This window comes from Eptesicus fuscus, chromosome 12, assembly GCF_027574615.1.
Source record: "Eptesicus fuscus isolate TK198812 chromosome 12, DD_ASM_mEF_20220401, whole genome shotgun sequence".
NCBI classification, from domain to species: Eukaryota; Metazoa; Chordata; class Mammalia; order Chiroptera; family Vespertilionidae; genus Eptesicus; species Eptesicus fuscus.
In genome coordinates this window covers 16,848,732-16,861,206 of record NC_072484.1, presented here as the reverse complement: position 1 = coordinate 16,861,206, position 12,475 = coordinate 16,848,732, and the positions used below count along the sequence as shown (strand labels likewise).

The 12,475-nt window shown below is 41.2% G+C and overlaps 1 protein-coding gene and 1 pseudogene across 1 annotated transcript in view; one reads left to right on the top strand and one right to left on the bottom strand.

Moving 5' to 3' along the window:
- The window catches only part of KAT14 (lysine acetyltransferase 14), a 31,337-nt gene extending 20,984 nt beyond the window's left edge, over positions 1-10,353 (top strand). The window contains exons 7-10 of the mRNA XM_008141120.3: positions 3,722-3,858; positions 4,996-5,171; positions 6,729-6,919; positions 9,637-10,353. Coding sequence (XP_008139342.1) covers positions 3,722-3,858; positions 4,996-5,171; positions 6,729-6,919; positions 9,637-9,810 — 678 coding nt within the window. The 3' untranslated portion in view covers positions 9,811-10,353. The remainder of the gene's footprint in view (positions 1-3,721; positions 3,859-4,995; positions 5,172-6,728; positions 6,920-9,636) is intronic.
- A 1,320-nt stretch (positions 10,354-11,673) lies between these two features.
- On the bottom strand, positions 11,674-11,747 carry LOC129151046 (U4 spliceosomal RNA; annotated as a pseudogene).
- Positions 11,748-12,475: the final 728 nt, after the last annotated feature.

Here is a 12,475-nt window from a genome sequence, read left to right as displayed (position 1 = left end):
TGAAAGTTTTGGTGTCCAGTTTGGTAAGATCATAAGAGAAAATTATAAAAGAGGGAATTTTTGCTCTTCTTCCAACCAAGTTATTTTCTAGTCTAAGAGCAAACTGATTCTACAAAAACAACTCAAGTTTCTAAACTTTATCCATTCCTTGGCAAACCACTTTATAATTGTGCCTTTTAATCTTCCATTTGAACTCTTTGCTATAAAACCCTAATTGCACATGTTCTGTTACTACATGACTGAGGGCCCTGGAGCAGCACTCACTGAAGAACAGACATCTCCGATCAGACTCCCAGGGCCAAACCTACCTGTTCAGTTAGGACACCTGCCTAAGGAGCAAAGACAAACCACATTCTCCTTGAACCTCTGGTAGGGCCTCTCCACTATGGTGATTTGTTTTAGGGATGATAATCTGTACGGTCCTACTTTTGTCAAATTTACTCAATGGAATAGAGACATATTTTAATAAATCCATATATAAGTACTGCAATAATTGGCCCCCATGGCTGTTTGGGTAACAAACTACTACTCATAAAACCCGACCCATGTACCTTCATGTCACTGGTGCTGGTTAATATTTGATGAATTGACTGAAAGTGTAAGATAGATAAAATGAAACCTATAGAAGCTATAAATCCTGTGCTCAATCCTGCATTTCACTCACTTAAATGACTTTAAACATTTTAAAATTACTTAAAGTTTTTAAAAATTATTTTTATTTGATTTTTTGTTAATCCTCATCTGAGGATATTTTTTCCATTGATTTTAGAGAGTGGAAAGGAGGGGGAGAGACAGAGAGAGAGAAACATGGATGTGAGAGAGACATATTGGTTGCCTCCTGCACATGGGGCCAGGGATCGAGCCAACAACTGAGGTACATGCCCTTGATTGGAATTGAACCCAGGACCCTTGAGTCCTTGGGCTGACAATCTATCCACTGAGCCAAACCAGCTAGGGCTAATTATTTTAATTTGAAACTATTACAGCAAGGATGAGTTTTCCATATCTTATATTTTTAAATAAATCTTTATTGTTCAGATTATTACAATTGTTCCTCTTTTTTTCCCCCCATAGCTCCCACCCCACCCTCTGCCCTTACTGCTCCCCCCCCACTGTCCTCATCCATAGGTGTACAATTTTTGTCCAGTCTCTTCCCGCACCCCCCCACCCTTTTCCCCCCAAGAATTGTCAGTGCATTCCCTTTCTATGCCCCTGATTCTATTATATTCACCAGTTTATTCTGTTCATCAGATTTTTTATTCACTTGATTTTTAGGATCACTTGTTGATAGATATGTATTTGTTGTTCATAATTTTTATCTTTACCTTTTGCTTCTTCCTCTTCTTAAAGAATACCTTTCAGCATTTCATATAATACTGGTTTGGCGGTGATGAACTCCTTTAGCTTTTTCTTATCTGTGAAGCTCTTTATCTGCCCTTCAATTCTGAATGATAGCTTTGCTGGGTAGAGTAATCTTGGTTGTAGGTTCTTACTATTCATCACTTTGAATATTTCTTGCCACTCCCTTCTGGCCTGCATAGTTTCTGTTGAGAAATCAGCTGACAGTTGTATGGGTGCTCCCTTGTAGGTAACTAACTGTTTTTCTCTTGCTGCTTTTAATATTCTCTCTTTGTCTTTTGCTCTTGGCATTTTAATTATGATGTGTCTTGGTGTGGTCCTCTTTGGATTCCTTTTGTTTGGGGTTCTGTGCGCTTCCTGTACTTGTAAGTCTATTTCTTTCACCAGGTGGGGGAAGTTTTCTTACATTATTTCTTCAAATAGGTTTTCAATATCTTACTCTCTCTCTTCTTCTGGCACCCCCATAATTCGGATGTTGGTACACTTGAAGTTGTCCCAGAGGCTCCTTACACTATCTTCATATATTTGGATTCTTTTTTCTTTTCCAGTTGGGTGTTTTTTGCTTCTTCGTATTTCAAATCTTTGAATTGATTCTTGAGATCCTCTAGTCTGCTGTTGGATCTCTGTATATTATTCTTTATTTCAGTCAGTGTATGCTTAATTTCTAGTTGGTCCTTTTTCATATCCTCTAGGGTCTCACTAAATTTATCGGCGGTTTCTAGAAGATTCTTGAAAAACCTTATAACCGTGGTTTTGAACTCTATATCCAGTAGTTTGCTTTCCTCCATTTCTGTCATTTGTGACCTGTTTCTTTGTCTCCGCATTTTGGCTGCTTCCCTGTGTTGATAGAGTGGCTTTGTGTGCTAGGTGTGCTAGGTGTTCTATAGGGCCCAGTGGCTCAGCCTCCCCAATTACCTGAGGTGACACTCTTGGTGCACCCCTTTGTGGGCTGTGTGCGCAGTCTTGTTGTAATTAAGCCTTGATTGTTGTTGGTATCACTGGGAGGAATTGACCTCCAGGCCAGTTGGCTGTGAGGATCAGCTGTGTCTACAATGGGAGAACTTCTGTGCTGGAGACACCCTTATGGGGCAAGACTTGCTTCAGTGGGGCTTTGGTGCTCACTGAGTCTGCCCCTTGAGTGTGTCCCTTATGGATCTGAGGAGTTGTAATCTGGATGGTCCCACTCTGACCACTGGGAGATCCAAGGAGGTGCAAATTTAGCCCCTGCCTGAGGCCACCCAGTAGGAGCTAAGGAGAGAACTGCAGATTCCTCTTCTTTGTTTGGGGTTTGGAGGTGCCCAGATGAGGCCCAGCTGTGAAGCAATGCAAGCTGCTGTGGGGCCTTGGGACTTCTTTTGGCAGCTCTGGGGCTCTCTGACCCAGCTGCAGTTTGTTAAGTAATTTTAGGTTGCAAAGGGCCAGGCCATTCATATGCAAAAGCCTCCGCACATAGCTTGGGTGGGGCGGGGTCTTAGAGTGGAGCAAACAGCCCTGCCCTAAGAGTCTCTCGGTTCTCATTGTCCCTCGGTAATCGCTGCAAGCACCTCTGAGAGAAAGCCGCCTTCGAGTTCCGCCCAAAGCCAGACAGCCCAATTTCTCCCTGTATGAGTCTGGGTCCCCAGAGTCTCGCCCGGAACTGGAGTTCAGAGCAGTCAGAAGCTTTTGTCTCCCTCCCGATTGAAAAAGACAGCCACGTACTCAATTGCCAGCCCCTTTCCGCGCATGCGCCTTTGTACCTCTGCACTTTACTTCCGCACCTCCTCTGAGTCTCAGTGTGCTGTTCTCTTTCCTTCTAGTTGTAGAATTTCCACTCAGCCAGCTTTCCTGTGGTTCTGGATGATGTCCGTTTTGTCTTTTAGTTACAGTTTTGAAGTGGTTGTGCGAGGCAGCAATTTCAGGTGTTTATCTATGCCGCCATCTTGGTTTCTTCCTCCATATCTTATTTTATACAATGACTTTTTTTTAATCCTCACCCAAGGATATTTTTCCATTGATTTTTTTAGAGAGAGTGGAAGAGACAGGGAAAGACAGAGAGAAATATCGATGTGAGAGAAACACATCGATTGGTTGCCTCCTGCACACACCCTGACCAAGGCCCAAGCCAGGGAGGGGCCTGCAACCGAGGTACATTCCCTTGATCAGAATCGAATCCGGGGCCCTTCGGTCCATAGGCCGATATTCTACCCATTGAGCTAAACTGCCTAGGGCACAATGAAATTTTTTTTTAAATGAGCTTTTTAAATATGTGATGTAAAAAGACCTTTCCAATACATAAAAATGTCATAGTACTAATTATCTGTGGGAATTGAACCAATCTTTTGAATAATTTTGTTTTTATATAACCAGTGTTTCTTTCTCATAGACTGCCTTGCCATCCAGGAAAGGATTTCGGCACCAAACCACCAAGTTTTTGTACCGTTTAGTGGGATCGGAAGATTTGGCTGTGGACCAGAGTATTATCAGCCCTTATACTTCTCGGATCTTGAAACCGTACATCAGGTATATGGAGAAGAGCGTGATGTTGAGTGTGTCATGAGAAGTAATGTTTGTGGTTTCTGCTCTCGGTCTCTCTGCTGGAGTGAAGAAATACCAAAACCTGTGAGCAGCAGTCATCAAGGGCTGAGTCTGTGCTCTGTGTCTAGCCTCAGCCTTGACTTGTTTCAACTGTACTTGTTTGCAGAAAGGATGGTCCTTTGGTAAAAACATAAAAAGCAAGGATAAGTTAACTCTGTTAGATTTCATTATGATGATCATATTCACTGTTTCATTTAAAATTTTAAAGTTGTATATATTTAGTAGTCTGTGAAATAAAAAAATAGGAGTGATGTCTCAGTTGGACCTATGTCTGGACTGGATGTTGGGACAGTTTCTAATGATGAATCTATGGCAGGTGAGGAACCTTTTTTCTGCCAAGGGCCATTTGGATATTTATAACATCATTTGTGGGCCATACAAAATTATCAACTTAAAAATTAGCCTGCTTTATTTAGTCAAACATTTAATTAGCTCACCCCTAATGCATTGGCAGGGCCAGACCAAATGATTTTGGGGGCCTATATGGCCAAGGGGCCCGACATTCCCCACTCCTGGCTAGGCTGTGCTGCAAAGATGAGCTGACAAGGGAGGCCCCAGTGCAATCTTGGATGTGGTGACAGAGTACATGGTCTCCGTTAACCATACTTGTTCTGCAGCTCATAGTCACCTGCTCCCTGCACAGCACTGCCTCCCCGGCAGACACGTGGACAGGCAGTGTGGAGCCTGCTCTGCTTCCCCTGGCGTCTGGTGGTCCGCAGCTGCCCTGGCAGGGCTGGATCTCCCCTGCCTGGACTCTGTCTTGGTCAGAGCACTCAGAGGGTTAAATTAGGATGCTCTTTGTTTCCTCACTCTATTCATAACCCTCACCAGCACCAGTAGAGTTCCTGCGGGTACAGAGGGGTTTGGACTGACAAATGTTGAAAGAGTAAATTTTAAATTTATACCAAAAAGTCCTGTAGCTGTTGTCAAGCTAGCTGCCATATAAAGTAGTGCAAATTAATTCAAAATTTCAAGCAGATCAGAGTTTGCATGAATCAAATGGCTAGGAATAATTTTGAGTATTTTTTTACTTGAATTTGTTTATTTTCTGTGGTACTGGAGGCGCGATTATGAAACAAAGCCACCCAAACTGCAGCTCCTGTCACAGATTCGTTACCACCTGCACAGAAATGACCCTCACTGGATGCCGGAGCCCGATGCACCTCTCGATTACTGCTATGTCCGGCCAAATCACATCCCAACGATCAACTCTATGTGTCAGGAGTTTTTCTGGCCTGGTATGTTCCCCCTTCTCAAACTGGGCAGATGGGTTTTCTATAGAGTAAATTTTAATAATTTTTTAAATTTGTGTATGTCATGTAACCCTAAGACTTTTACTTATGATGTTATTGTTTGTACTAATATAGAAATATTAAAATATAAATACCTCTTTCTTTCCTAAGATAAAGAGAAAGCCTGCATTTAAATTAATAAACGGTGTTTTTGTTTGTTTCTCTTCCCTGTTTGCCTCTGCTTCCAGAATAAAAGATTCATCCTGTTTGCTTCTACATATGTTTAGATATCAGGTAATATCTATCAGCTAAACACAGACTGGTAGCCAGGGCATATGGACACTTTTGAATTTGCTTAATAATTCTGTATGCTTTGCTTACTTAGCTGTTCCTTAGAAAGTATTAGTAGAGCCAAAAGGTGTTTTTAAAAAGCCAAATACCCCAATCAGAGACTTTAACCCAATATGATTTGTCATTTTATCAGCCTTAATATACTGACTGTCTAACGACCAGAGCCATCAATTAAAGAAGAGCATCTTTGCCGAAACCGGTTTGGCTCAGTGGATAGAGCGTCGGCCTGCGGACTCAAGGGTCCCAGGTTCGATTCCGGTTAAGGGCATGTACCTTGGTTGCGGGCACATCCCTAGTAGGGTGTGTGCAGGAGGCAGCTGATCGATGTTTCTCTCTCATCAATGTTTCTAACTCTCTATCCTTCTCTCTTCCTCTCTGTAAAAACTCAATATAATATATTTAAAAAAAGAAGAGCATTTTCATTGCTAAATATAAACACACTTTTTGTGGATCTGCTTTACCACTATGCTTTGAAATATAAAGGGGGAAATACGTCTTCCAGATGTTAGATAAGATTCATCGGGATGAGAGCTTTGTCGTCTTTATTGTCTGGCAATCATGTGGTAGTGCGTGTGGTGGCGGAGCTGTGCTTGCTCTTTTGAGAGTGTATGGGGCTGAAAGGAGCATTCTGGGAGCATTTACTATTTCCTGCCTGTACACTAGGTGACTTCCATATGCTATGCAAGGACTCATTTTTTATTTAACCTTTTTATTGTAAAATGTAGTGTTTGTACAAACGAGCTTATAATTGAATATGTCTGAGGTAAAGAATACAATGATATGGACACTCTCAAGGGATCTTCCCTCCAACTCTGTGAGGAGGTCTAGGGACTCTCACCTTAAACATTGTAGAAACTAAGGCCAAGACATTTAGAGATGTGCCCACTGATACACATGGCCAAGGAGCCTGAGCTCAAAACAGGTGTGTCCAGTTCTGACCCTGTTCACTCTGCTACCCCCCATCCTGCCTCTCCTTTTTTTAACATGTGTACTTAGAAAAGATGATGATAAGTTTGGTATATTCTAAAATTCACTTTTAATTTCTAATTTTATGATCTGAATGTGTGGTATCTATGGTAGTATCTTTGTCTCATTTTGTTTTGTTTTTTTTCTTAGCACACAGGTGTAGCTGCAAGTACAGACTGAACAGTTTGGTGTTCATTAGTTTCAAAAGGCACATGGTTTGAATCTCTGATTGTTTCTTTTCCTTAGGCATTGACCTCTCTGAGTGCCTGCAGTACCCAGACTTCAGTGTTGTCGTCCTTTATAAAAAAGTTATCATTGCTTTTGGCTTCATGGTTCCTGACGTGAAGTACAACGAAGCTTACATTTCATTTCTGTTTGTCCACCCTGAATGGAGAAGAGCAGGGATTGCAACTTTCATGATTTATCATCTGATCCAGGTATGTATTCTGTGTTCATCTTCTACCCACTTGCTTCTGGGCTCTTTGGAGAGAATTGGAGGAGGGATGAATCTGAGCGGGGCCCTCCCAGCACAGCCCAATGGAATATGAGACCAAGTGACAGAAAGCCAGTCACCATCATTTGTGAAGTTATTAAAACACACAGACAAAAATTTTTACCTCTCTAAAATAAGATTGCTATTTATTTTTTTATTTTTTGTTGATCCTCATCCGAGGATATTTTTTTCCATTGAATTTTAGAGAGAGTGGAAGGGAAGGAGGAAGGAGGAAAGACAAAGAGAGAGAGAGAACATCAGTGTGAGAGAGACACATCGATTGGTTGCCTTCTGCAAGCAGTGGGATCAAACCTGCAATCCAGGTACATGCCCTTGACTGGGAATCAAACCTGTGACCTTTAGATACCTAGGCTGACGCTCTAACCACTGAGCAGCACCATCCAGGGCTAAGATTGCTATTTAGACCCAGGTTTTAAAGAAGTGAATATGTATAGTAAATAAAAAGAAAATGCCAAAGGGAAAGCATGAAGCACTTGTACAATCCATGTTGGTAATGCTGCTGCTCTTAGAATCAGCAGGGCCACAACTCCGACATGGAGATGGAACTATGATTTTTAGTTTTAAGCGTTTAAAAATATTTTAGCCAAGCTTTATCAGCCAGTAGTACATGTCTGTAATTCTTGATTGTTTTTTCATTTTATCATCTCTTTATAACCTGGTATGAACCTTCAAAGACTTGATTCTAATATCGAATTATAATTCATCCTTTGATATATCTGGATCACCTTTGAAGAAAGTATACCATATATTTATATACTAACATCAGAAAAACATGCAACGATTTTTGTTTTCACCCAGAATTTTTCTGGTAACTTTTATTTAGAAACCAACTGGTATAGACAATTTTGTGTTACTGGTCAAGATTCCTTTTTGGTTTTGGATTTTTTTTTTATTATTGAGGTATAATTGACATACAACATTATATTAATTTCAGGTGTACAACATAATGATTTAATTTTTCTATATGCTGCAAAATGATCACTACATTAAGTCAAGTTACCGTCCATCAACATACATACTTATAAAATGTTGTTTTTCTTGTGATGAGAACTTTTAAGATTTACTCTCTTAGCAGCTATCAAATATGCAGTGTAGTATTATTAGCTATAGTTGCCATGCTGTACATTACATCTCATGACTTATCTATTTTATAACTGGGAGTCGGTACCTTTTGATTCCCTTCACCCATTTTGTCCACCCTTTACTTCCCCCCATCTCTGGCAACCACATCTGTGTTCTGTTTCTATAAGCTTGGTTTTTAGGATTCCTTTTAAATAGAGGATGGAGTTGATAAAATGTTTATCCAATTTTTAATGAAACTTGCTCTGTAATTCCCTAGTGTTGGCCAGAACCTTGAGAACCATCTTCTAGAAATTGCTTTCTTCTCACCTCTCTCAGTGGTTAATATGTGCTACCTTGTATTGTCTTGGACTGAGACCTTCTCAGTTATTTCTACCACCCCCCCTTTTTCTGTGCCCCACTTCACTCACAGAATTGACCTCTACTCTGTGTTCCTCCTTTTATCCTAGCAGACCGCCTGCAGGATTTCTGCCTTTCCCTTCACTGGCAAGGGCTTGGGGGCAGGGCAGGGATGACAGTTTATGTGTGTGCTTGTCACAGGCCTGGCCCAGGCAGTCCCCACAGAGCATTTCCTGGGTTGGAGGAAGAGTGTTCATCTTTGTTTGCAGGTATTTAGCCCACAGCCCAGGCCCAGACACAGTCTTCCTCAGTCAGTAGCACTCAGTGTTGGCCTTGGTCAGACTGTGCATATTTGCAGTGGAAAGAACACTAGCCTTACCTCAGCACACGTTCTTGTCCTTGGTGTACTAGATGCAGATGTGAATTAAACAGAGAATGGAAGGGAGCCGTCTGCCTTTGACAGAGTTCTTAATTGAGGCCTTGGGGGAAACCATGGACTAGGATGTCTTAAGGACCCTATCAACTTCAGTATTTTGGTGCCTTCTTCATTAAAAGTTCTTCATTCATATTACTTTTGGGCTACTTCAGTCTGGGTTCCTAATTAAAGAATCTAAGGACTTGCCTTGTATTGGTAGAATGATTATTACTCTTTTTCCCTAGGACCGGGCAATGGTAAGTATAGAAATCTCAGATCTGAGAAGTGAATTCTGTCACTTTGGGAGGGGTGGGAGGTAGACTTGAGGATTTTGAAGGTCTATATAGATTCTTCAGGTTTTATAATTAAATGAAAGTCCTAATATTTCATATTTGGTCACATAATTTAACATCTAGTTGTTAAAAGCAGAACTAACCTTGCTCACTATTTCTTCAAAATTTTCATAGTTTGGTATAAGTATGTTTGACATTTAAATGTAATTGAATTATAAATAATACAGTTGATAATGAAATATCTCCCTTGGCCCTTTGCTTCTGAGAGAAAAAAGAATACTCAGCATGCCATCAATTTCCTCAGTGCTGATGAATGCTTCAGGGAATGTTTTGATCAGTGGCAAAGTGTCATTCGGTTTCCAGCTGTTGCCAGGTGTTGTGAAGTCTCAGCTTCAGTCCCTGACATCTCTGGTTTCCAAAACTAACTGCCTCCTCTTAGAAGAGTTTCTTCACCTACTCATTTTCCCTCAGGCTTTCTCCTTTTCATCTTGTATTTTTCCACTCTTTTGGCAGACCTGCATGGGCAAGGATGTAACTCTTCACGTCTCAGCAAGCAACCCAGCAATGCTGCTGTACCAGAAGTTTGGATTCAAGACTGAGGAATATGTTTTAGATTTTTATGATAAGTATTACCCCTTGGAGAGCACAGAGTGTAAACATGCGTTCTTTCTGAGGCTCCGACGCTGATGTGACTTGAATAGAGCTCTTCACAGAGAAACACATATGCTTCTACAGACAGGTCTTCACATAGACCTTACTCATTTCACTGTGAGTCTAATCTCTGCGATTAGACATTCATTGAAACTCTCAACTAAGATGAGAAAAGAGGTGGGCGGTGGAATGAGTAGTGACCAGCCCGTCAGTAAAATCACTGCGTCCAGTCCTTTCTGGAGAGGCCTTCAACCCACGTCTTGGGACTCCACAGTTAACTAACACTGAGATGCTGCTGTCCTCCCATCGGACAGTTTGTAAGATTAAAAGTATCTAAACTGATACTCTTGGTGAGAGAGAATCCGTCTGTCCTAATTTAAAGAATGGGCAAATGTGATCACTGTTAAAGATTCAAGTAGAGTCCTGGGATGATGAGAGATTATGAAATGGTTATGTAAAGGGATGCCAACCCTTTTCCCAGACTTGATGTGTTGTCATTGAACCCAGCAGGACTGTAAGTCACTGAGGTTCTGTTGTCTCTCTCTGACTTTGGTTACAGTCAAAATAAACTAAATGTTGTGTCTGTACATTACTTAGCCTGTTCTGTTAGCATCTCCCACCAGAGGTTGGCCTGGGAGTGGAGGGTCTCAGCCTCCCTCTGCCTGTGAAGTTGGTTTGGTGTTGGAGTAGCTGAGCAGCCTGGATGGAGGTGTGCTGTGGGCAGACCTGTATGGTCTGCAGGACTAGGCTGTTTGGTGTGTGGGGGGTGTTGGAGGAGACGGACTCTTTTTTTGTTTTTGTTTTTGTTTTTATTCACAAAGTATTTACTAATAGTTAATACATCCCAGACATTTTTTATGGTAGTTGGAAGGTTAACATGATAAAAGTGAGTTCTCAGAATGCTCAGGCTAAAAGAGAATCATGAAAATGGGGAAATTATAAATGACCCCCTGAAAATTGGCATGAAATATGTAACTCGTAAAGGCATGGCTCCCAGGGATACATTTGATACGAATTTCCTGGATTACACACAGTTATTTTGTTCATTATATTCCACCCATGAGTGTGATACTTGTCTTTTTCTGACTGGCTTATTTTACTTAGCATAATACTCTCCAGGTCCCTCATGCTATCTCAAAGGGTAAGAGAGCCTTCTTTTTCACAGCTGCATAGTATTCCATTGTGTACCACATCTTTTTTTTATCCACTTATCTGATGGGCACTTGGGCTGTTTCAGGAACTTAGCTATTGTAAATAGCGCTGCTATGAACATAGGGGTGCAAATATTCTTTCTGATTCGTGTTTCAGGATTCTTAGGATATCTGGGTCAAATGGCAGTTCCATTTTTTAATTTTTTGAGGAAACTCTATATTGTTTTCCATATTGGCTGCACCAGTCTGCATTTCCACCAGCAGTGTACGAGGGTTCCCTTTTCTCCACATCCTCACTAACACTTGTCATTTGTTGATTTGTTGCTGATAGCCATTCTGGCAAGTGTGAGATGACACCTCATTGTCATTTTAATTTGATGGTTAGTGACTTTCAGCATTTTTTCATGTTTCTCTTGGCAATCTGTATGTCCTCTTTGGAGAAGTGTCTATTTAGGTCCTTTCCAATTTTTTGTTTGTCTTTCTTTTGTTAAGTGGTATGAGTTCTTTATATAATTTGGAAATTAAGCCCTTATCAGATATATCATTGCCAAATATGTTCTCCCTTACAATGGGATCCCTTTTCATTTTGTTGGTGGTTTCTTTTGCTGTGCAGAAGCTTGTTATTTTGATATAGTCTTATTTGTTTATTTTTTCCTTTATTTCCCTTGCCCTAGAAGATGTATCAGCAAACATGTTTCTATGAGAGATGTTTGAGATTTTACTACCTATGGTTTTTTCTTTTTCTTTCTTCTTTTTTTTTTTTAGCAATAATCGCGCCTCGGATAAACCTCATTGGCTACGATACTGCCACTGCGCAAAGCTTACCTATGGTTTTTTCTAACGACTTACACTTAAGTCTTTTATCCATTTTGAGTTTATTCTTGTGTATGGTGTAAGTTGTGATCTAGTTTAATTTTTTTGCATGTACCTGTCCAATTTCCCCAACACCATTTATCGAAGATACTGTCTTCACTCCATTGTATGCTCTTGCAAATGGCTTTCTAGATGTGAAGAGGAAAGCTGTCCAGGCTTCCTGGCGGAAGCTGCTTTTAGAGCTCAGACAGCAATGCCTGCTCTACCCTGAGCACTGAGCTCAAGTAGAGCCTGGTGTGTTAAGCAGGTCTTTCACATCTGTCACCCTTCAGTAAGATGCCGGCAGGTATTATAGCATTCCCACTGCCACTGCAGGACAGAGCAGCAGTGTCGTGGGAAAGTGGAGGTACTTCAGTCTGGGACCAGTTACTCAGTGCCTTATAGGTTGTGCATCTCAACATTTACCAGAACTATGTGACAAAAAAAGAATAAATGATGTCTTTGCTACCTATCGCTACATAAGAAACCACCACAAAATTTAGTGGTTTAACACCATACCAGTTTATTATCTCGGAATCTGTGGGTTTTCTGGGCAGTTCTCTCCACATGGTGCCGGTTGGGTCACTGGGGCAGCTGCCATCACCTGAGAGCTCAGATGGAGATGCTGGCCAGGGATACTGATTCTCGCCCAGGTGGGTCTCTTGGAATGGTGGCTGGGTTTCAGAAAGGAGCATTCT